A 23440-nucleotide genomic window follows, 5' to 3' on the forward strand; every position below is an offset into this window, starting at 1 on the left:
ATGGAAGGCCTGGAGACACCTTGCCAGGAGGCGCGGCGAGGAGCGGCCTAACTAGATCTCGCGAGAGGCCGGGCTGCATGGGCGAGAGGCCCGAGGCTTCCCTGACGCACCCTTCACGAGGAGGCAAGCCAGGGACCCTGGAGACCGGGGTGGGAGTGAGGGAAAAGGGCTGCGGAGAGAACACCCCGTTCCCCTCCTTCCTGCAGCTGTCCCTAAAGTAAAGGCGAGAACCGGACCCAAGCCGAGCTTCCTGGGGAGCTGCTCACCCACACCAGGCTCGGGTGGGCAGCTGAGCAAAATCACAGTGTGAAAAGGAACCGTGTCCGGAGGGAAGAATGAATCCCAAAGCGGGAACTTCACCCTCCTCTGTTGCCCTTGAGCTGGGGAGAGAAGGGTGAGGGAGCCCCTTGGAGGGCTGGCAGCCCCATCTTTGAGAAGCAGAGGCAAAGCCCATCTCACTGGTCCCTGCAGGACGGCAGCACCCCTGTCCCCATCCCAGGGGCAAGGGCGGTGGGTCCCACTCCCGGGAGTGTGTGAAGCAACTCCCAGCCGCCCCGGGAGTCCTGGGGGTCTGGGGCTCACCCCAGCCTGGAATGTTTGGGTGTGTGAGGAGGTGGGCAGGAGGGGCTGAGGGGGAAGAAAAGAGAGAAGGCAGAGGCCTGGGAGCTGACGGGTCGCCCCCCCCGCCAGACCAGCCCCACGGGCCTCGGCTTCCCTCAGAGAGGTCCACACCTATTCCATCCAGAGAGAAAATCAAGAAGTTGGTCAAGGGGAAAACCTGCCAGAGGAAGGAGCCGCGAAAGTGGCAGAACAAGGCTTCGGTTGGCAAAAGAAGCTGGAAGAGGGGGAGAATAAACAAGCTGTTGCAGATTTTAAAAAACAGAGACACCAAAAGGGTGGACAGGTCACGCCCAGGACGGATGCGATGCTGTGGAATGCACTGAAGACGGATGGGGCGGGCGGCGCCCGGCGGGCTCAGATGGCCTCCACGTAGTTGGCCGGCAGCATCCCCGTGTCGCCGGTGCGCTCCACGGTCCCGTACATCCAGCCGTCGTCGATCTGCTGCACGTTGACGATGGTGTCCCCGTCCTGGAAGGAGACCTCGTCCTCGTCGGCGGCACTGTAGTCATACACGGCGCGGTACCGCTTCTGCAGGGGTCGGGGCGCGGTTAGTCAGGGGTGCCTATCTCTCTGGGACCCCAGAGCAGAGTGGACCAGGAGCTGGGAGACACGGAAGGGCTGGGCTCTGCCATGAATTTTCTCACCTCTGTGTCTCATTTTCTGAGAGCAACCACCTTTTTAATAATGCATCTGGCGTCTACCAAGGGCCAGGCACAAACAGGGGCGGAGGTTACAATAGTTCTGCCCTGTCTCTCGGAACAGGAACGCAGTAATGTCCGGTGGACACCATGCCGGGTAGAGGTTAAAAATATGACATGTGTTCTATTATCTGCATTTTTTTTTTTCTTTTGGCCACCCCGCGTGGCATGCGGCATCTTAGTTCCCCGACTAGAGATCAAACCCGTGCCCCCTGCAGTGGAAGCTCGGAATCTTAACCACTGGACTGCCGGGGAAGTCCCTATCTGTGTTACTATAAGCACCAGTCTTTCTTCTTTTTTTGAAGCTGTTGATGAATCTGGTTCCCAAATTCAGGACAAAGACCAATTCCTGTGAGAAAAACCTCCAGGTGACACAAGACATATCTGTCAGGTCCCACCTTCCAACCTCAGCCAAAGTCTTGTGCTTAAGCCCCAGCTCTAGGAAATGTCCAGTAAAAACACATGAACTCTAGCTGTGATCTTGGAAGTAGGCAAGATTCTAACGTCCTCTGACCCTCACTGCCCTTGACATCGACTTGTCTCTGGGGGTCAGCTCAGGCTTTACGGTGCCCCAGGCCAGGCTCTGGGATCAGTGTGGGTCTGGGGCTGGACGAGCCCATTAGAAACCTCCGGGATCTGTCCCCACTGCCCCGCCCCACCACCAGGACCCCTGCTCAGACCTTCTGTTTGCAGCCTCTGGTCTGCCTCCTCCAACTGTTCATCCATTGTGATCTCGGGGGAACTTTCCAAAATGCAAACCTGAGGATGTTCCTCCCTGGCTTTAAATCCTTCAGAGGCCCCCTATCCTCTTCAGCATGAAATTTCAAACTCCCCCCCCCACCCCCCGCAGCAGAAACCAGCTTCATCAGCCCCGAAGGCTATGGAATAAGAGGTCACAACCCTCAAGAAATGACTGAAGTGACCTCGGTCTCTTATCACCAACTCTGCCTTTAATCTCTTGGGCCAAGTCACCACATCTAAGCCCACATCCTGCAATAGCCGCCTAACTCATCTCCCTGCTTCCGCCCTCAATCTTCTGTTGCTGCTTCTCGACGCAGCTGCTAGAGCCACATTTTAAAAACACAAGTCAAACCCCTTACTCTGCACAGCTCACCAGTCACAAGGCCTTCCTATGGCCTACAAGTCCCTGCATGATCAGACCTCATTCCCTGCCCTCTTCCCCTCTCTGGTCACCCTGGCCTTCCTGCTGATCCTTGAACTTTCCTAGAACATTCCTGCCTCAGGACCTTTGCAATTGCTGTTCTCCTCCACCACTCATTCCTTTACTTTACTGAGAACTTTGCTGTTCTCTCCCCTCCTCATTCGGCTGTCTTTTTCTTCTCTCTGACCTTTTGTTACATACCTACTTATCTCTTGGCTTTCGTGTTTGTCTCCCGACTGGAATGTAAGCTTCAAGAGGGCAGGAAGGTGGACTTTTATTCAGAGCCAAATCCCTTCAGTCCAGAACAGGCTTAGTGAGTATTGGAAGGACTGGCTGGTCTATCTGGAACCTTATCCTTCACATGACCTCTCTGGCCCACCTGACACCCCAGATAGCACTGACAATCACTCCCTCATTTGTGTGGCCAGAGCCTGAGGCCCGAGCAGGCCACTTATCTCAAGCTACTTTATTTCTCGGAGTATTGTCCCTCCTGCTTCTACATGAGCTACTTTGAATTCCAAGGCACCCAGCATAGAGGAGCTGAGCTTGGCTGCACCATCACTGGGATAAGTAGCAGGACTTACAGACCAAACTTCTAGTCTGAGGGCTGGTAAGCCTGATCCCACCCCACCTCCCACTTTGCTCGTTAATTTATTCACTAAATTGATGACTTCCCGCTTTGAGCCTGGCTCAGAGTAGGTGAACCAAAGAGACACTGCCCTGCCCACATGGAGCGTCAAGTCCAGTGGGGGTCACAGTCAGAAGATGACAAACCCAGAGAACTGTTTCAAGGTGGAAAAAGTGCTCTGAAGGAAACCAGTGGGGCGGAAGGACAGACACGTCAGGGGAGACCCACTCGCCACAGGGTGGTTTGGGAGGGTGCCTCAGAGGCAGGGGCAAGCTGAGATCTGAAGGACCTGGCAGGTCGTCGTCATGGAGACTGGGGAGCAGGGCGCAGTCTGGAGGGCCCCAAGCAGAAAGGTGCTTTGTGTGCTCCCAGGTAGCTGGAGTAAGGAAACGTGGGCCGGGAGCTGGGTGGACGAGACTCGCCCAATGTACAGCTATGGCTGGAACACAGGGTCCCAATCTGCCTCCTACACCACACTTGCTTTCTTCTCGAGAGGCTGAGACCCCTATTATCTGCAGATGGCAAGGGAGCTGGGGTCAAAGGTCAGGGGAGGCCAGGCCTCCTGGGGGGGTTTTCTAAGGAAAGTGCAAGAATTACGTCCAGGACGTCTCCCCGAGGCCCACTCACCTCCCACACCTCCTCTCCCCGCAGCCAGGGCTACTCACCCCGCCCCCGCCTGGGGCACTGCGCTGTATGGAGACCGGGGCTGCAGGCTCCTTGTAGCCACCGTAGGACTGGGCTGCCTGCTGCTGCTGGGGCTGCTGGTAAACTGGAAGCCAGCAGGAGACGGGCTCAGAAACTGTCTTGCCAAAGCCAGCCTGCTCCCTTCTTCCACGAAGCCCATGCCATGTATTTCCACCGCCCATCACCTCACTCAACCGCCATGCTGCTCAAAGGCTTCTGTCTCTGTGTGCACATTTGCCGGTGCTGCGAATTCTGCAGCAGGGGCTGCATCTCCCCCCATGGCGCTGGGAGCCCAGAACGGGCCCTGACCCCGGTGCTTGTGCCCTCGGTAGGGATGAGACCTGGGTGTGTGTGTGTACGTGAGGCTTCCCTCTCACCTCCTCCCAACCCTGTAGCCGGCCTGGCCTCAGGTCCTCTGCCCACACAGGCCTCACGCTCACCTGGGGCGCTGGTTGGGATGTGGTGAGGCTGCTGCTCCTGGGGCCGCCGATAGCCAGTGTCCTGGGGATCTCGGCGCTCTGGCTCCAGGCCCTCACCCCCGCTGGGGCCCATGCGGCTCTTCTCAAACTCTTCGTGGTATTTTATCTGCAGGGGCAGAAAGTGCTGGGTGAAGGACCCACAGCAAACCAACCAAAGCTCCTCTTCCGCTGCCACTCAAGATCCTGGGACGGGAGAGACTCCTGGAGGTCTCCAGGCAAAGAGAGCTGGGTTCTTGTTGGGGATGTACCAGCTATGTGCCCCTGAACAAGCACTTAACCTTGCTACACCTCCATTTCCACTTTACAGGGGTTGCTGAAGGATGCAATGAGATAATGGATGTAAAAGGGCCACATAAGCTAAAGCACGAGACAAATGTAAGTGGTCATTTTCCTGTGCCTGTGGCAGGGGCTAGGGCTACCCTGCTTTCACACTGGTCCACAGCAGCAAAAGCAGCAACTCCTGTTTATTGAGCACCTACTAGGTGCCAGGCACTGTGCTAGGTGTTCTGCATCACATGCTCGTTTTACCTTGACAGCACCTACAAGGGGGTACAGTATAGTCGCCATTTAACAGACAAGAAGGAAACTAAGGCACCGACAAGCAGCATGAGTTACCCATGCTCACGGAGACTCCAGAGACTGTGCTCTTAACCAGCAGGCGACTCTGCCTCTTGTGGGTATGACCTCGCAGAGTTCTGCTGAGGACCCTAGCCTGCAGGGCAAAGAAATGCCAGGCCCTCCCTTGAGGGTGGGTTGGTATCTAGAAGGTGAGTTCCTTCTCAGGTTCCAAAAATGGGCAAAAAGAGGCCTAGAGAAGCCACACACCCCAGGGTCCTCAGCAAGGGCTGGCTGAACTGAACATACCGGGACCCAGAGCTGTGTTAAGATCTGGTCTTCAGACTGTCTGCTCGCAACCCACCTGGGTTGCTTGTTAGAATGCAGGTTCCAGGGCCTTCCATAGAATCTACAAAATCAGGGCTGGGGTTTTGGAATATGCCCTTTTTCTTTCTTTCTTTCTCTCTCTCTCTCCTTCTTTCTTTTTTTTTTTTTTTTTTGGGGGGGGGCTATGCACTTTTAAAAGATTCCCCCAGGTGAGTCTGAAGCAGGCTCAAGTTTGAGAACCAGTGATCTAGAGCAGAGGTTGGCAAACTCTGGTCCACGGGCCTGCAGCCTGTTTGCTCACAGCCTGCGAGCTAAGAACGGTTTCTACATTTTGTAATGTTTGGAGGCTGGGGAAGTGGGGGGAGAATTAAGAGGAATAAGATTCGTAACATGTGAAATTTCTATGACATTCAAATTTCAGTGTCCAGAAATAAAGTTTTACTGGAACACAGTCTCACCATTCATTTCCCATTACCTATGGTTGCTTTCATTGCAGAGCTGAGTAGCTTCGACAGAGGCCCGTCGGCCCATAAAGCCTAAAATATTTACTATCTGGCCCTTTACGGGAAAAATTTGCTGATCCCCGCTTGCCCAAATATGTTGAATGCATATTCCTGTTGGTAAGATCTGTTTTAGCACAGTCCTCCCAAATTGCATCTGTTTTCTCAATTACACACAAGCATCACTTCACAAATATGGAATGTCTCCTGTAAAACTTACACCAAAAATATGAATAAAACAAAGGATGAGGTGAAAAAGAACAACCTCCAGGAGTTCTTGGGTTTTCTCCCTGTACTCTCAGTGGCATGTAGCCCACATCCCACCTTGAGGACCCCTAGTGGGGTCTATTCACTTTTCAGAGAGGACACTGGTGGGGAGGAAGCAACCGAGGAGAGGTGGAAAGCCCGTGGTTTGTGTGTTCCGGGATCGCTGGGCTGGGCCGGGGCTCGGGGAGGAAGTGGGACAGAGAGTGACAGAATAGCTCCCCCTCACCCCCCAGAGGAAACCTGGAAAGCAGGACACAGAAAACTGGTCCTGTCCTGAGCAGACCCAGGCCTGAATTCTCTCCAGGCCTCGGACCAGAAGCTGGTTCTCACTTCCTGTTCACCAGGATCCTGCCCCATGCTTCTCCCAGTGAAAAAAGGGGTGGGGTGAGGGGACAGGGAACAGATGGGGGCAAAGCCTGCCCTGTTTCCCGGAGCAGAAGCAACGAGCGATCCTGTGCCCTGAAAGCCCCTGCCAAGGCCTGATCCAGCTGTCCCAGCCCGGGACCTCCCATGGGCCACCCCCTCCCACTTTCTTTGCTGCCTTCTCGCATCCGCTTTGCAAGGAGGGCAAGAGTTAACACTCGGCCAGGCAGGCCTTACACAGGAGTAGCTGGGCTAAAGGTCTGCAGGGGTGGTGGGCTGGGACCACCCACATGGTTCAGCTGCTCTTCCAGCTGTTAACTGACGGTGACCCACTGCAGCCCAGGCTGGGAGAACAGGTGGGGCAGCAGCGAAGCCCAGGATGGGCCCTGTCTGGAGGCAGGGAGGACCAGCCCCCTCCTCCCTCTGCCCCTTCCCTTCATGCCCAAGTAGGGACCCACATCCAAATGGTGAAATAAACTGAGCCCATTCCTGAAGGGGAGGCAGCTGGTCCTGGTCAGACTGAAAACTCATCGAATCCCTGAACTCCCAAAAGGAAGAGCACCCAGGGGTGAAGTTCAAGGACACAGGGCCAGTGCCCTGCTCTCAGATTCCTAAGACAAGGGCAAAAGGTGAGTGTCCCTTAGCCCCACTCCCTTGGTGACCCCGTCCTCTGGTGAGCAGTCGGGGGTGGGGACAAGGAGAGGCCTCTAGGCTCCCAAGGCAACAGGCCTTCTGACATTTGTCCTGGGGGTGGGAAAGGTCAGCTTCCCTTGTTTACTGTCTGTTAATGAAAAGAGGCCTGACTCTGGGAGCCGATGACTAGGGGAGGGAAAGTGCACATGTGGAGGCCGACAGAGGCCTGCACCGGGCCCTGAGGGAGCCAGGAGGTGGGCTGAGGGGCAGGTGTGTCCCTGGTGCTGGGGCCCAGCTACCCCGGCTGACGGCCCACTTCTCTGGGTACGGCTCTGTCTGTATTAGTGAAGGGGTGACTCTCTGAGGAAGGAGGCATGTCTGGGTCCCAGGCCTGGCGCCATCTCCCCTTTTGTGTCCTACAGACTTAGTCCTTCATCGACAGCTGCAGTGTCCCTCCCACGTCTCATCCCTGGGGTCATGAGCCCTTCACTTGCTCAGTGAGCTTGGAAGAGTCCCGTCCCCTCTGAGCCTGAGTTTCCTCATCTTAAAAAGAGGTTACTGTACCACCTGCTCCCACGTGGTCTGGAGGCTCCCGACCTCCTCTAGGAACCTAGCCAAACTCTAGAGCTGAAAGCAAGTATGGACACGTGTGCATTTCCACAAGTGGCTGATGGGATCCACCTTGCTCCTTAAAAAGCCACCCCACATGCGTAAATATCTATAAAATTAGGCCCAGCTGATTCAGGTGGACAGAGTCGTGGCAGCCTCCCCACCATCGATGCAGGAACCACCTGTTAATCTAATAGTAATAACCTTGACCTTTGCTCAGCTTTTCACATTGAGTTCTCTGCACATAATCTCCCTTGGCCCTGACAATAATCACCCTAAAAAAATAAGTCGGATAGGTACACTTTAATTCCTATTTTACAGAAGTAAATGAGGCTCAGAAGTTAAACGACTTTCATTACTCAGTCAGGGCTGAGGCTGGTGACACAAGGACAAAGCCACAGCTGGACGGGCCCTTTCCTGGGTCAGGGTGACCACATGCCCAAGTCTGCCCCTAGTACCAGTTCATGTCTTCTGGAATAGATATGAATAGCACTGCCTTTCACTCTCAAAAGGGATGATAATCACAAGGTCACCCTAACTGAGAGAAGGGGTGCCTGGCACTTAAGTCAGGAGTTGCAGCACAGAGGGGAAATGGACTGCAAAAAGTGAGGTTGCAGTTCCCTTCTGCCCGGCCCCACCTGATAAAATTTCAATCCTCTCAACTTCCTCTCCCTCCCCTGCCCAACAAGCGGGGAAAATGTTATTACTTTGCCGATCAACCTAATGGTTTGAGAAGCAAAGAGGCACCTTAAAGGGTGTTAGCACATTCAAAAGGAAAATGAACATTTTTCAGAGGCCAAGGCCCCGTCTGATCCCTCCCTGTTCCAAGCTCAGCAAAGTTCTAATCGTCTAAATGCCCTGAAAAGGTGTCACCATATGCTCAGAAATGTCAGCAGAGCCCTGGTCTAAAAACTGTCCTGGGATCCCATGGAAGGATGCCAGGCTGTCACTGTGCCCATGAGATCCAAGTGCACATGGGTAGAGGGACCCAGGCCTAAGGACCCTTCTCACTCATCCAAGGGCCCTGCCAGCCAGGACTCCAGGATGACTAGTTGAGGGTCCATTCCAAACCTAAGAAAAATGCATTTTTTCTGCTAGCTGATGTTCCGTTTTCTGAACCCCTGCTCTCCTGATTGTGGTGGAGAACGAAGGTCTGACTCCACACTTGCTTCCACGTGATTCTACATCATGACCAAGAAGGGAACATCAGGCTTTGAATGGAATAGTCAACTCACCAGCCAGGGTCTGTTTTTTTCTAACAGTGTTTCCGTTTGTTGCAGTCCTCTGTGGTGCCCTTATATGTATAACTCATTTCCTTTTCTCAGCCAGCCCAAGAACAATGTATCACTGTCATCCCCATTTTACAGATGGGGAAACCAATGCTCAGGAGGTAGGTAAGGGGTGGGTAAGTCCTAACGTCAGCTCCTAGTTCTCAACCACCAGGTTACGCTGTGCTCCCTGTGAGAGACTAACACGATTTTGTTTTTAAAACAAATGTAAATCTGTGCTCGATTTCATTAGTAATCAGAGAAATGCAAGTTAAAACCGTGAGATACCACTACACACAATCAAAATGGCTAAAATGAACAAGTCTAAGGATGTAGAGCCACGGAAACTCTCATCACTGCCGGCGAGAGGGTAAATCAATACCACCGCTCGAAAAGTAGTTCAGTGTTATCTGGTAAGGCTGAAGGAACATACGCTCCGAGATCTGGCAATTCCACTCCACATTATCAACACTAGGAAATATGTATGAAGCTGTCCACAGCCATAGAAGCACTCCAAATGACCATCAACACCAGCATCAATATAAGTATCTTAAATGGAATGCTATACAACAACAGAAAAGAACAAACTACAGCTGCATGCAAACATGTACATGATTCTTTAAACCCAACATTGCCCAAAGGAGGCAAGACGCAAGAGAACAGATATGTTCAAAATTGGGAAAAACAAAACTATAGTATTCAGAAATGCATAGTTGTGGGGAAGGGATAAATTAAGAGTGTGAGATACATATACACACTATTAAATAAAAACGAGATAATCAACAAGGACCTACTGTGGAGCACAGGGAACTCTACTCAGTATCTTGTAACAAACTATAAGGGAAAAGAATCTGGGGGAAAAATATGTATATATAAAACTGAATCACTTCTCTGTACACCTGAAACTAACACAACATTGTAAACCAAGTATACTTCAATTTAAAAACAAGAAAAAAAAATTACATAGTAAAAAAAAGAAAGCGTAGCTACGTTTTAAAATTGTAAAGAAAAGAACAGCACACGCTTTCAAAAATTAAACTACAGGGTTGTCCAACAAGCCCACCTCTGGGGCATTTGACTCTGGGGCTAGAATTTTCTTTGACTTTACTATTTACTACTGATTAGGCCTGGACTATAAGGAATGAAGCTTATTTAAGGAATATAAGCTACTAATTATTTCTGACTGAAAGAAATGCAAAGGATTTCTGCCTGTAGCAAGGCTATCTCCAAAGCTTATGGTTTTGGGTTTTTATATTAATTAAATAATTAATTAGTTTGTTTTGGCTGTGTTGGGTCTTCGTTGCTGCTCACGGGCTTTCTCTAGTTGAGGAGCGGGGGGGCTACTCTTCGTTGCGGTGCGCAGGCTTCTCATTGTGGCTTCTCTTGCTGCGGAGCACGGGCTCTAGGCGCCCGGGCTTCAGTAGTCGTGGCACGTGGGCTCAGTAGTTGTGGCTTGCGGGCTTAGTTGCCCCGCAGCATGTGGGATCTTCCCGGACCAGGGCTCGAACCCGTGTCCCTTGCATTGGCAGGCGGATTCTTAACCACTGCGCCACCAGGGAAGCCCAAAGCTTATGGTTTTATAGTCCTGGAGGACGTTAACTAGTTCTGCAGCTAATGGCAGAACACTGACTAGCTCTGTATCTAATTATATCCAGTGCTTTGCTTTCACAGACTAGGCATCACCTCTGCCTGTCAGATGCTCCAGCTGGTTCCTCATAATTAAGGTAATTATATGATAGGTATTCACTGCATGAGAGTTATGTTTCTTGTTGTTTTTTTTTAACACTTTGAAAACTCTATTTTGACAGGGGTGCTGTCAGGCTCTGCTTCTTGACTTGCATGGCGAGTATACACACAGGTGTTTATGCGTTACACTTCACAGAGAAAGGAAAAGTTAAAAGACCCCAAATTGTACACAGAAAGTCAGTATATAGGTAGACATGTAGATAAATAAAAGCTTTTCTGCTTGAAGGCTGTGGCTCCCATATAGGGACCTCAGCAATTAAAGACTCCCGTCCATTACAGCCATCACAGCTGGTGACCAAAGGCCAGGATAAATTTCAGCTCACAGCCTGCGGTCCTGGCCTCTCACCCCTTCAGGTGCCTTTAATGAAGACACAATTACTAAACAAGGTCCTACTGTATAGCATAAAGAACTATATTCAATACCCTATGATAAATCATAACGGAAAAGAATATGAAAAAAAAGAACGTATATATGTGTATAACTGAATCACTTTGCTTTTCAGCAGTAATTAACACAACATTGTAAATCAACTATACTTCAATTAAAAAAAAAAAGACACAAATACTCACCACAGATGTCTAACTAGCACCTTGCCCCCTCAGTTTTCCAGACATTCTCAGTACTAGACAATGGCCTAACTTTTCAGCCAAACTTTAGTCCATGTCCCTTCTTTAGCCACAGTGTAGAAAGCAGACGAGTCTGCCTTTAAATTAATAGCAACTGACAATATTGATCACATGCTAAGTGCTTGACATTTTCCTCGCAAATGAGGAGTCATCTGACGTTAACCTGGGAAGTGAGTGACAAGCTACATAAAGGAACACTATTTTGGATACAAAACAAAAGGTGTGGCTCTAAACACCATCTTTCCCCAAACTCTTCTGGAGGAGGGACAAGTTAACAACTTGGTTTAAAGTTCCCTGGGGGGTTCTGGGATGTGGCCAGGCCTGGCACCTCTGGTGAAGCTTTTTCAGGCTCTTGGTGACGATTCTCAAACTTCAGGTAACCCAGGGAATGTGTTAAAAATGCTGGTCCCTGAAAAAGAAATTTTATTTTCTATCTCTTTAATTTTGTATCTGTATGAGATGATGGTTGTCCCCTAAACTTACTGTGACAATCATTTCATTATGTAAGTAAGGCAAATCATTAGGCTGGAAAGCTTAAAGGTATACAGTGCAGTATGCCAATTATAGCTCAATAAAAATAAAAAGGAACAACAAACATAATTTTAAAAATAAAATGCTGGTTCCTAAAAAAAGAGAGAGAGAAAATGTTGGTTCCTGGGTTCTGCTCCCAGGTGGCCTGGGGAGGAGGCCTGTGAGCCTGCATTTTCAATCAACCTTTGCAGGTGATTCTCGTCCAGCTGTTTGGAGGCCCACAGTTGACAGACTAACTGTACTTGCTAAAACCAAGAGTTTTCCAGCATTGTGGTCACAAGTCACAGGTTCCAGCTAAGGCTGCAAAAGCAGAACCAGGTCAGGCTCAAGTCACCTCCCCCACCTCAGAGCAGAGAACAATCAGCTAATTGCAGCCCTGTGGTTAATGATAAGATGTTATCTCCTCAGGTGTGAGTGTCTTGGCCAGGGTGAGCTCTGTTACCAGGGCTCCTCAGACATTAACACCTCCAATAACTAGTTTGGGGGGAGGGAAAAAAAAGGCCTCGTGTGAAGTATTCTGGAAGCCTCTCCGAAAGGGAGGCAGGGATGACTGGGCTTGTCTCCCTTCTTCTAAAAGCCCCAGGCTGGAAGCAATGAGTGAATGTGCTGGGGGTTGGGTTGTAGGCGGGGGAACAGGTATCCAAAATAAGACAGTCTTCACAATGAAAAGCCACAGGGGCTGAAGACTCAAGATTCCAGCTTTGGGAGCCCACTGGGTCTTCCGTCCCTTACCGTGGCTTCCCCTCCCTCCCGTTTTCCATGTGGAGAGCTGAGACCCACACCTTCTTTCCTCCGGCTTTACCCTTTGGAGGTCCGGCCACCGATTGGCAGGGACGCTCTTAGGGTGTGAGGTCTGGCCCTGGCTTATAAAGAAGCAACTGAGACAGGCTTTTTTTTTCTGGCGGGGGTGGGAGGCAGAGGAGCAGGGGAGCAGGTAAGGATTACAGCCCTCAGAGGCATCCTAGCCCAAGGGAAGCACTCCATTTCCTCAAGCCATGAATTTCAAGCTGCTGGTCAACAACCTAGTTGCGAAACCCATTTAGTTAAGTCGGCAACCAGCGTCTTTCACAAACTAAAATAGAACAGAAGATATCCAAATGCCCTTTAAGCGGTAAAGCACTCTTTCCTCAAAGCTTTGATTCTGTTTCCCTTAAATAAATCAGCAGGCCTGTTGGGTGGGTCACGATGTGAAATGTATTTCATACTGCAGGTTGCTGTCAAAGCTTAAAAGCCATGGTCTTGGGCATGGCAGGTTCTGACGGCTTGGGCCCTGGCTTCTGACATCCGCCTGAGCCACTGCCAGAGTCCACCCTAAGCCCGGTCCAGCCAACTTCTAGAAGGAGTGCCCGACCAAGGAGGCCGGGTGGAGGGCTGAGGGCTGGATGCCGGGTGGACCAGCTAACACCCAGGCCCCCTGCAGCCTCTATCTCCAGTCCCTCAGCCCAGTGACACGGGCAACTTGCCAACCTCTTCCTGTTCCAGACATGAAGACAACCGCTTGCCCGGTCCCTTGTAGGGCCCTGTTCGACACGGGTCTGCGGCCCACGTCCTGTGCTTGTGGCTCACAGTCGTGCCCCCCCCGACCTCACAATGCCCGAAGCCCCTTAGGCAGCCTTCCCAAGCCCAGAGCCACTCAGGCTGCTGGTCTGTGGCTCCACCAAGCAGGGAACTAAGGCCTGTTCCCTGGCCACAGGTGCCATGGGGCGCATCGATCCACTGCCCACGCTCCACACCCAGCCCTGCCATGCCCAGACATTGGTCACCGCCCTGGGCCCAGGAGTGCCAGGCCAGGGCCAGCAGGCAAAACCGGCTGGGGTTTTTACACAGGAAGGAAGAGCAAGCCGAGGTGGGGGAGGAGGCAGAGGAGGGGCGGAAATGACTGCAGTATCAGCACCCAGAGGCAGACAAGGGGGAGGCCGGCTCTTCCCCCACCTCTGCCACCCAGTTTTGACCTTTGTGCTCAGACGAAACAGCCAGTCTGGACCCTGGCACTCACCACAGCCGGGGGATGGGGGGGATTTTCAGAGAGAGTAAGGGGTACGGGGGTGATTTAGCATAAAGGTCCTCCCTGTACACCCCCCCAAAAGTCCAGTCCTTTTAAGGCGGAAATACTATGTGGGCAGAGGGTATCAAAGGGGGAATCTGGGGGTGCACAGAGGAAAGGCATCTGGGAACTCCAAACCCTTCCCTTCCCTCTGCTCAAGCAGCCGCCAGCCAGGCCCGCCTAGGAGAGGAGGAGCAGCGGAGAATTGGCCTCATGCATGTCTGCCAGACGGGTGGGGAGGGGATGAGAAGAGAGGGCAGGGCATCAGTATGGTACCCCAGGGAGCAGGGGAGCTTACATTACTGATCTGGTCCTGGGTCTTCTTGATCCTCTGGAGTTCGGGTGTGTCTGCCACCACACTGAAGCCTTTGCCCTTGTTCTTCTCAAACTCCTCCTTGTAACGCACCTGGAGGACCAAAGGGTGGAGAGGGATTGGAATCGAGGCACGGGGAGCAGAGAGGGCCCCAGCCTGCAGCCACCTCTAAGGCAGCAACCAGCCAGGAAAGACACCCTGACCAGAAACCCCCCTGCAGTGACATCTACTTCCACGCCCCAACTCAAAGCACAAGCCTTGGCCCAAAAACATTAGACTCGTGATAATAAACCATTAATATGTATTCAGTCTATCCTGAGTGCCAAGCGCTCTACATGAACTATCTCATCTAAGTCTTGCTGTATGCTATCATTAGCTCCATTTTACAGACAAGGAAACTGAGCCGCAGAGAGGCAAAGTCCCACGCCCAAGGTCATGCAGCTTAGAAGCACGTGTCCAGAGCCACCAGGATGAAACCCTCATCTGCTTGACTCCTGATCCTTCACCACTGGCCCATCTTGCCTGAAAGCTAGAGGAAGAAGGTTCTTTCCAGAGCTCCAATGACGGGCCCAGCCCTCACCCTAGCCAGGATGTGGCTCTATCCGCCGAAAGCCCGAGGGAGTTTCTTCTTTTTTTGCGGTACGCGGGCCTCTCACTGTTGCGGCCTCTCCCGTTGCGGAGCACAGGCTCCGGATGCGCAGGCTCAGCGGCCATGGCTCACGGGCCCAGCCACTCCGCGGCATGTGGGATCTTCCCAGACCGGGGCACGAACCCGTGTCCCCTGCGTCGGCAGGCAGACTCTCAACCACTGCGCCACCAGGGAAGCCCCCGAGGGAGTTTCTAAGTGACCAGCTGAGTGAGGGCTGTACCAAGGGACAAAGTTGGTGCCCAGAAAGGGGGGAGGTAAGACAGCAGCTCGGAAAACTCAATCAATGAGCCTTTGACAGGCCCCGGCGGCTGCCAGGCTGGCTTCTGAGGTCAACGCCACAGGAGGGGATGAAACTGGCGGGGGACAGACAGCACTTCAGAACGGGTTTCCAAGCTCCGGGGAAGTCCCCTACCACACCTCCACTGCCCCCCTCTTTTCTGAGAATTCCATGGAAACCTGAGTACCAGAGGGACTTGAGTCAGACGTCAGAAAGGACTTCCCAAGCACTAAAAGAATTGAAATATGAAAACTATCCTGTCCTTCCCTGGGGTTTTAAGGAACAGAACGGAGGCTGGAAATGTCCCTGGGGCAGAGAACTGCTCCTTGGCTTTCAGAGTCTTCACCGTCCACCTCGGCGCCAGCTGTTCCAAACCCCACCAGCTGCCTGGATTCCCTCCATGGGAGCTGTACTGCCCTAGAGGCAGGTCAGCGCAGGACATGAGGCCCAGGACCTTGGGAATCTCCAGGCAGCTCCCAGGCGTGGAGTCATCTGGCCACAGGGCCAAGCTGCACCCGTGTGACCCGACTGACAATACATACCTGTCAGGTACTCTGCACATCCCCCAGGGGCTGGGGTCCCTATTTGTCTCCCGAGCCCCAGCTTACCCATCCATGGGGTTCTTGTGCCTAAAAGGTTCCAGAACCTCTTTTGTTCTGATCCAGACTAAAAACAAAGGCCTGGATGTGCTAGTTCCCATCAGACTGGACGTTAACACAGTGGGTACAGGTACCAACCCACCCCAAAGGCCCAGGATTGCCCAGCATCAGCTCCTCCAGGAAGGCCTGGGCCAGCACAGCAACTCTTAGTTTTGGGGGTAGCAGGGTGGAGAGAACCCTCTGGGAAGGGGGCATCAGGAAAGGTAAGAAGCTTAGAGTCAGAAATGTGTAGCTCCATACACTAATATGTATAAAATGGATAACTAATAAGAACTTGCTGTATAGAAAAATAAATAAAATAAAATTCAAAAATTCCAAAAAAAAAAAATGTGTAGCTCCAGATGCAGAAGCCCAGATCCAAGGCCTCTGGCCTTGGTTTCCTCCCCTATAAGAGGACTGTCATAGGAATCAGTTAAAATATGGGGAGGGGGCTTCCTCTCACCAAGCATAGGCAAAGAGCCAGGGGGAGCTGGTATGAACATAGGCTGTTTCCCACCTGCTGAGTGATCTTGGGCAACTGACTGAACCTCTCGGGCCTCAGTTTCCACATCTGTAAAATGCGGATCATGATGGACCCATTCTAATGAACGGTGCGGATTACAGACAGTGGCTCTAAAGCAGCAAACACCGTGGAGCACACAGCAGGGCTCAATGCGTACTGATAAGGGTAGGTGATAAGGGTAGGTGTGAAAGTGCTTTGTCAACCTTAAAGTGCTGAACAAATGCCAGTTCCCCCACTCCTCCTCTACTTCCTGGCCTCTGGAGCTGTCAGGCCCCTAATCCAGGGGAATAATTGTCATGGCAACACTACAATGACACCAGCTGGTTCCCAGGCTCAGGAACTGCCTCTCCCCCCCTGCTGGGGAGGGTAATTCATTTCACTCCTGGCACAGGTGGCCCAGAGAGGGCAGGGCTGGGCGGAGTGGGGGCAAGAAAGGATGGAGGACTGGGCTCACCACTACTTTGCTGTATGTTCCTGGGCTAGTCAGTCCTCCTGTCTGGGTCCCAGCTGATCTCTAAAAGCCCTCCCAGCTCTGGAGTGTGTGACCATATCTCTTAAGCAGCTGCGGACCCCAACTCTGGAGAATCAAGGGGGGGAAGATTCTCCAGGAGGCTGTTTGGAGGTGGAGTGTGTGGCAGAGGTAAAAGGTGGAGAACCAAGAGCGTGGGGAGGCCCCTGCCTAGAGCCTCGCTCAGCACCCAAGCAGGAGTGTTTGCCCTCATCTGGGATGGCTCACCAGGACATGACAGGAGGCTCAAGGAGGGAAGCTACCTGCCCAAGGTCACTCAACCTGCTTTGTTGGTAGATTCAAGATACAACTCAGCACTGCAGCTAGATAACTGAAGCCTGGATGCTGCCTGGGCCTCCCATCCTGGAAACTCCCAAGGCAGGGCTGGGAATGATGCCTGAGGCCCCTCAGGCCTGAACAACCACAGCCCCAAGAAACTCTACTTTTTAATACGTAAATTTATTAATTATTCTCTCAGGATCTATCTTGTTCATCACCATTGTAGCAAACAGTAGGTATAAACATGTGTTTGTTGGGTAAATGATGAATGAATTGAATGCAGACGTAAAATCTCCAAACAGGCAGCATAATTTGAAAAATAAAGCAGAAACTAACACACCATTGTAAAGCAATTATACTCCATTAAAGATGTTAAAAAAAAAAAAAACTGCCCTGCTGACCCAACATAAGAGAAAAGTTCACAACGTTAAAAACTTTTATTGAAAAAAACATACCAACAATTTCCACTTATTATGTGCCTACTATGAGATGGACCCACATACTGTGTAACCCACCCCCTTCTAACAAAAAAGAAATCGTTTTAAAATTAGACACACACAGGAACTTCCCTGGTGGTGCAGTGGTTGAGAATCCACCTGTCAGCTCAGGGGACACAGGTTCAGTCCCTGGTCTGGGAAGATTCCACACGCCGCGGAACAACTAAGCCCGTGCGCCACAACTACTGAGCCCACAAGCCACAACTACTGAAGCCCGCGCGCACTAGGGCCCATGCTCCTCAACAAGAGAAGCCATCGCGGTGAGAAGCCCACGCACTGCAACGAAGAGTAGCCCCTGCCCGCCACAACTAGAGAAAGCCCGCACACAGCAACAAAGACCCAACGCAGCCAGAAAAGATAATAAAGAAATAAAATACACAACATAAAAAAAAGAGGCATTGTGATGAGTTCCTAACATAAATGGAAAAAAAACCCAAAATGTTCCCAGTTCTGGAATGTCAGTTCTGGAAGCAATCATCAGAAGGTCTAGAATTCCTCAGCTTTATCATACTCAAGTTCCATCTCCTCTCCTTTCCAGGAGAATAGTAACAGCGAACATTTATTGAGTGCTGACTATATGCCAGGAACTGTTTTAAATGCCTAATATACACTAATATCCTCACAATAACCTTGGGAGAGAGGTAATCCACACTTTACAGATGAAGGCACTAAGGCTCAGAGAGGTTAAATAACTTGCCCAAGGGCACACAGCTAGCGATGGCAGATCCAGCATTTGACCCTCAGCCAGCTCCAGTAAGAGTGACACAGGTATGCTGCCTGCCTTGCTGGTCACAAGATTCAAGATAAGAGAGTGGGAACCCTGCCAAGAGCAGGGCAGAGCACGAGGCTCTGCTACACTCTCCCGTGCCCTGCGGCATGTGCCCTGTGGCATATCCCACGCGCAGCACCGTGGATGATGAGGGAAAAATGAAAGAGACCTTTTTCTTGCACTTCTGCCTAGGCTCAGGGGCCCACACCGCCCCAGCTCAGCCCCACCCCAAGGGTGCTGCCTCTCAGCGCAGGGCTGGCAGTGGGAGAGCTACCAGGCCCGGCCACCAGTGCCCTGCCTCAGCCAGGCCTGGGCAGGACCACCCAGAAGGTCATTTCTGGTCAGCTCTGTGGCTGCTGCCCCCACAGGGGAAGCTCCAGGTGTTCCAGACACCCAAAGCGCCACTTTGGGAACCAATCTAGAGACAGGAAAACAAAGTTGAAATAGCATGGGCAACTTCCCAGAGACTGAGAAGAGACACACCAACGCAGGCCCAGGAAGGGGCCTGGAAAGAGACCAGCTGACACACGGGTGAGGTGGGGCAGACGAGGTAGAAGAGGCTCCCATTTCCCTTCCCGTCAGCCACAGGCCACGCCAGCCGGCCCTGCCTCCACAGTGGCCAAAGGAACCAGAACCCATCACCGCCCTCAGCCAGGCCTGCTCAGCCCTTCAAGCCTCAGAGCATCGGGCCCAGCCCCCAACCTCTAGGTAACTGGGTTTGCTGTCCCTATTTTACCGGGCAGGAAAAAAAAAACAACTCTGAGAGGCAAGGGGCCAGACTCAGACCACACAGCTGGGGGGAGGTAGGAGACAGAACCAGGCTTGCAAAGAGGGCAGGACCGGGGTCTCTACCCTCCGCCTATCCCAGCCCCAGACCCCAGGAGCCCAACTGCAGATTACAGCAGTGGCCTCAATGCAAAGCCCTAACTCACACCCCTCACAGCAGCTCCTTAGTTCCCTCCCTACCCCACAGCCTGGCTCAGCCTCTCAGAGCATGTATGTGGGACCAAAAGCCCTCATCAGAATCACCAGGGCCGCCAAAATGCAGATTCCTGGACCCGTCCAGAACTGCCAAACAGAAACCCCTTGAGCGGGGCCTAGGACTCTGCATTTTAAAAGCCCCCCCCCCCCCCCCCCCCCCCCCCCCCCCCCCCCCCCCCCCTCCCCACTGGTGACTGGAGCATCCTGGGCATTAGCGCACAGGTGCCACAGCAGGCTGCAGAGGGGCTTGACTTCTGCCTCTGTCACGGGGCTCTGGCAAGGGGCATGGCCTCTCTCACCTGTGTCCCCATCTGCACCACAGAGACAAGAGTTCCTCGTCATCAGGTGGTTGTGAGGATTAAATGAGGTCCTATGAAGGACGCAGTGAGAACCTACGAAGAGTGACTGCCTTTCTCATGATTTCACCAGTCGGCCCCAGAGCCAGGAGCCCAGGACCCAGGAGGCGAGCAGTGGGGCCAGGCCCCTGGGGGACAGGGGGGACAGGTACAGGTCAGAAGAGCCTTCAGACCCTGGGCAGGGGTTGCTTCCTCCTACAGACCCTGCCCCTCAGGGATCAAGTTCCAGGGGCAAAAAGAGCTGCAGCCCAGCTTTTGTGGGACCAACAAAGGCTGAGAGAATTAACAGGGTTTGAATTTCTCCTTCTGAGGGTAGAGGGGTGTGTGTGTGTGTGTGTGTGTGTGTGTGTGTGTGTGTGTCCCTTGCTTCTGCCTGAGTGTGTACACACACTCCCACACTCCTCTCAAGCTGTGGGGTGACTACAGGTCACCCCATGGATGGTGCTCTGGTCTGCCTGCCCCACGTAACCCCTTCCACCTCTGGCCCCAGTAGGCTCCAGACAGGATGGGGAATCCAGGGCGGTGGTCAGGGCCTGGCTAGGGTCTTCCCTGTGCAGATCGGGCCCAGGCCCCAGCGCTGTCTCAAGCCTACTTCCTGCCAGCTGGGCTACTCAGCCCTCCTCGGTTGGCAAGGTTCTGGTATCCACACCGGCTCCCCCAGTGACTGTGGCTTTCACACCGTAGCGGGGGCAGGGTCTGGGCTGGCAGATGTGAGCTGCTGCTGACATCAGCTTCCCCTACTTGCTCCCCATCACTGTGGGACACACGGGAGGCCTGAACCTCTTCCATAAAGTTGAGACCGATCCTGCCACCTGCACAGGGCTGTTGTGAGGATTGAACGTTAATACGCCCAGAGCACTGAGCACTCCATACATTAACTATTAATACATTTATTACCTCTATTGCTACATATATGATCTTAGCAAGTCCCTTACTGTCTCTGAGCCTCAGTTTCCTCATCTGTACAATGGGAAAACAGCACCTTCCTCGCAGGATTGCTCGGAAGATTCAACGAGAGAATGCATGTAGATGGCCCAGGGCTGATTCTCCTTCACGTGACCACAGAAGTCACATCGAGATCTGGCAGCAGGAGCCCCACTCTGGAGGGATCAGGAGAGATCCCCCTCTGAGGCCCTGGTGGATCCTGCAAGACATTTTCCTGGCCCTGGGCACCCTGCCCACTTGGTTACGTTCCCCAAGGGGTCTCCGATGAAGCCCTGCTCTGCCCTACTCCACCCCACAGTCCAGGCCAGGTTTGTCCCAGAAGCCCTCCCAGACCCCCAGGCAGGGTTAGTCGTTCTGGCCTAAAGGTTCTGGACCTTTTGCTTATTCCTCAGTGTCCCCTGAAGATCGGGTTCTCCCCGGCGCAGGAAGCCCGTCTCCTCCCCTACTGTGGTGACACGCAGGGTGGCTCCCCACCCAGCAGGCGCTCAGGAAAATCAGGCCCAAGGAGACACAGGCAGGACAGGCCCCCTTCGCAGCCTGCCCTCTGAGGGTGGGTGTGAGTGGAGAGGAGGGGGAGGGGACCAGCTTCCTGGAGGAGGTGGGCTCTAGGGGTCCCCCACAAAATTCCTGAAGCAGAAAAAATCCGACGCCCACACCCCTCCCACCCATTTTAGGTAGGAAGTGGGGTACGCTCTCGCCCACTTCTCTGATCAAGTCAGGAAATGTGAAGTAACTGGGGGTGGGGTGGGGGCAGGGAGATTGGTAACTGCTAGGATTTCAGCGCCTTGGCCTTGCTGAGTAACCACAGAAGGAAGGAGCCCTTGCCAAATCCAGGTGTTGCCCCGCCCCCAAGGGGCAGGCCCCGCCCCCTCACCTGACTCTGGAGCTCACTCTGTTGCTTGAGGCGGAGGTTTTCCGGGGTGTCAGCCACCATGGTGAAGGACTGCTTGGGGTAGTGTCTGCAGGACAGAAAAAAAAGGGGGGGTCATTCTGGGGGAAGGGGTGGGAACCTCTGGGCTTCCATTCTCTTATCCTTGGGCAGCCCCTGCCCCTGTCCCAGCATCAGAACCACAATGCCCATTGCCCATGGCCAAGGGGAGGCAAGCGTTTCTCAGACTCAGCCTGGGCTGAACTGGGAAGACACATCAGGCCTGAGTGGCTGGCTGGCCACGAAGAACTCCAAATGGAGGACATGGGGACACTCTCTAAGGGTTTCAGATCACCCAAGTAATCCATGTCTATTGCACAAGAAGGTCAAGGGGGCCAGGCACCCAGGAGGGCCTAGCCAGGCTGGGAAGAAGATGCTCATGAGGTTAGGACAAAGTTTTCAGCTGAGACCAGAAGTGGAGACCAATGTAGCAAGGAAGGGCAGGAGGGATACAGAGGCAGAAGTAAAGGGGAAAGGGATACACATCCAGGGGGGCTTCCAGGAAAAGGCAGTGAGACAGAAAAAACACACACATCCAGAGTGGTGTTTCAAACAGCTAACAAGGTCCAACATAATCGGAGGGTAGATGAGAGATCAGCTTGAGGCCGAGAAGAGGTCACCACGGGTGACAGATAAGAACACTGTAACAACAGCTGATGTTTCCCTGTGCTAAGGGTGTCCATGCCTTAGTTCATCAACTTCTTAAAACCGCCCTATTATCCCTCTTTGACAGACTGGAGAACAGCGGCTTGGTAAGGTTAAACAATGTGGCTAAGGCACACGGCCAGTAACTGGAGGCATCCAGATTTGTACCCAAACGGTCTCCCAGGACCCAACACCCTGAACCAAACCCTCTAATCTCCAGACATAGGACAGACCACGGTCCTGTCCCCCAGAAAGAGGGCTGCCTTGGAGGTAGCAGGAACCAGTTCAGCCCTCAGAGCCAAGCCTGCGGGGACCTCCAGGACCATCCGGTTACCCCCCTCCTTTCTCCCAGAGGAGGAAGTCGTGTGCTGGCGCCAGGCACTTAGCTGACTTCATAATTATTTATCACATCGGTTTACTGTCTTCTCTCTCCACTGGGTCTCTATGAGGTGAGGGGATTCTTGGTCTTTCCTTCATTGGTTTATTCCAAGCTCCCCAAATAATACCTGGTGTTCAATAAATATTTGTTGAATAAACGAATGTCCTACCAGGTGTTGAAGCTGAGCCAGGACTAAAACTCGGGTTTCCTCCATTCCCCTGAGTCATCACAAAGGCCCCCAGCAAACCAGCTAGAGGAGAGGCAGCCCTGAGTCACTGTGGTCTGTGTGTAGATGCTGGTGTGTGAAAGGGCTGGTGGTCTACATAGGCCCCAGTGACTTCGGAGACTGGTAGGTGGCTTCTCTGAGCAGAAGCCAGCCATTCTTAGCTCTGGCTGGCCACACCCCACCACAATCATGATCACTAGCCGATGCCAGACTCACAGCCTGTCCCCAGGTAAGAGCTGGATCGCCATCTTCCAGCCAGCCAGGTTGGCTGATGTGCCCCGGAACTGGACACCAGCAGCCCTCCACCTCTGTGTGTTTCACCAAGCCTGGCATGTTCTCCAGCTGCCCGGCCCATTCTGAGCGAGAGCTACTGGTAATCACACACAGACTTCCCTGTGTCAAAGCAGGACTCGGGGGCTGGAGAACTCAACTAAATGGTGGGGGGGAGGGTGGGGGGTGGCTAGAAGGAGCACAGTGCTGGGTGCTGGCCCTGCCACTGTCTCACAGGGTGATTGGCAAATCGTTTTTCCCTCTGAGCTAACTTCATCATCTTGGACCTAGAAGCACAAAAGGTGATTCTAGCTGTGTCCCAACTCGTAGCCTGCACTGCCCCACCTGAGTCCTGCCTCCCAGATCAGTCCAGGCCCAAGGCTCCCCGAGCAGAGGGAAGAGCAAGGCAAGAGACTAAAAAGCAAATACAGGGCTTCCCTGGTGGCGCAGTGGTTGGGAGTCCGCCTGCCGATGCAGGGGACGCGGATTTGTGCCCCGGTCCGGGAAGATCCCAC

At 52.9% G+C, this 23440-nt stretch overlaps 1 protein-coding gene across 1 annotated transcript in view; it reads right to left on the bottom strand.

The window, feature by feature from the left end:
* Positions 1-650: 650 nt before the first annotated feature.
* LASP1 (LIM and SH3 protein 1) overlaps positions 651-23440 on the bottom strand; it is a 37564-nt gene continuing 14774 nt past the window's right edge. The window contains exons 3-7 of the mRNA XM_024742192.1: positions 21352-21436; positions 14041-14148; positions 4234-4378; positions 3775-3878; positions 651-1149 (exon numbers count right to left, since the gene is read on the bottom strand). Of these exons, the coding sequence (XP_024597960.1) occupies positions 976-1149; positions 3775-3878; positions 4234-4378; positions 14041-14148; positions 21352-21436 (616 nt within the window). The 3' untranslated portion in view covers positions 651-975. The remainder of the gene's footprint in view (positions 1150-3774; positions 3879-4233; positions 4379-14040; positions 14149-21351; positions 21437-23440) is intronic.

This window comes from Neophocaena asiaeorientalis, unplaced genomic scaffold, assembly GCF_003031525.2.
Source record: "Neophocaena asiaeorientalis asiaeorientalis breed wild unplaced genomic scaffold, Neophocaena_asiaeorientalis_V1.1 scaffold1, whole genome shotgun sequence".
In the NCBI taxonomy this organism is placed as follows: Eukaryota; Metazoa; Chordata; class Mammalia; order Artiodactyla; family Phocoenidae; genus Neophocaena; species Neophocaena asiaeorientalis.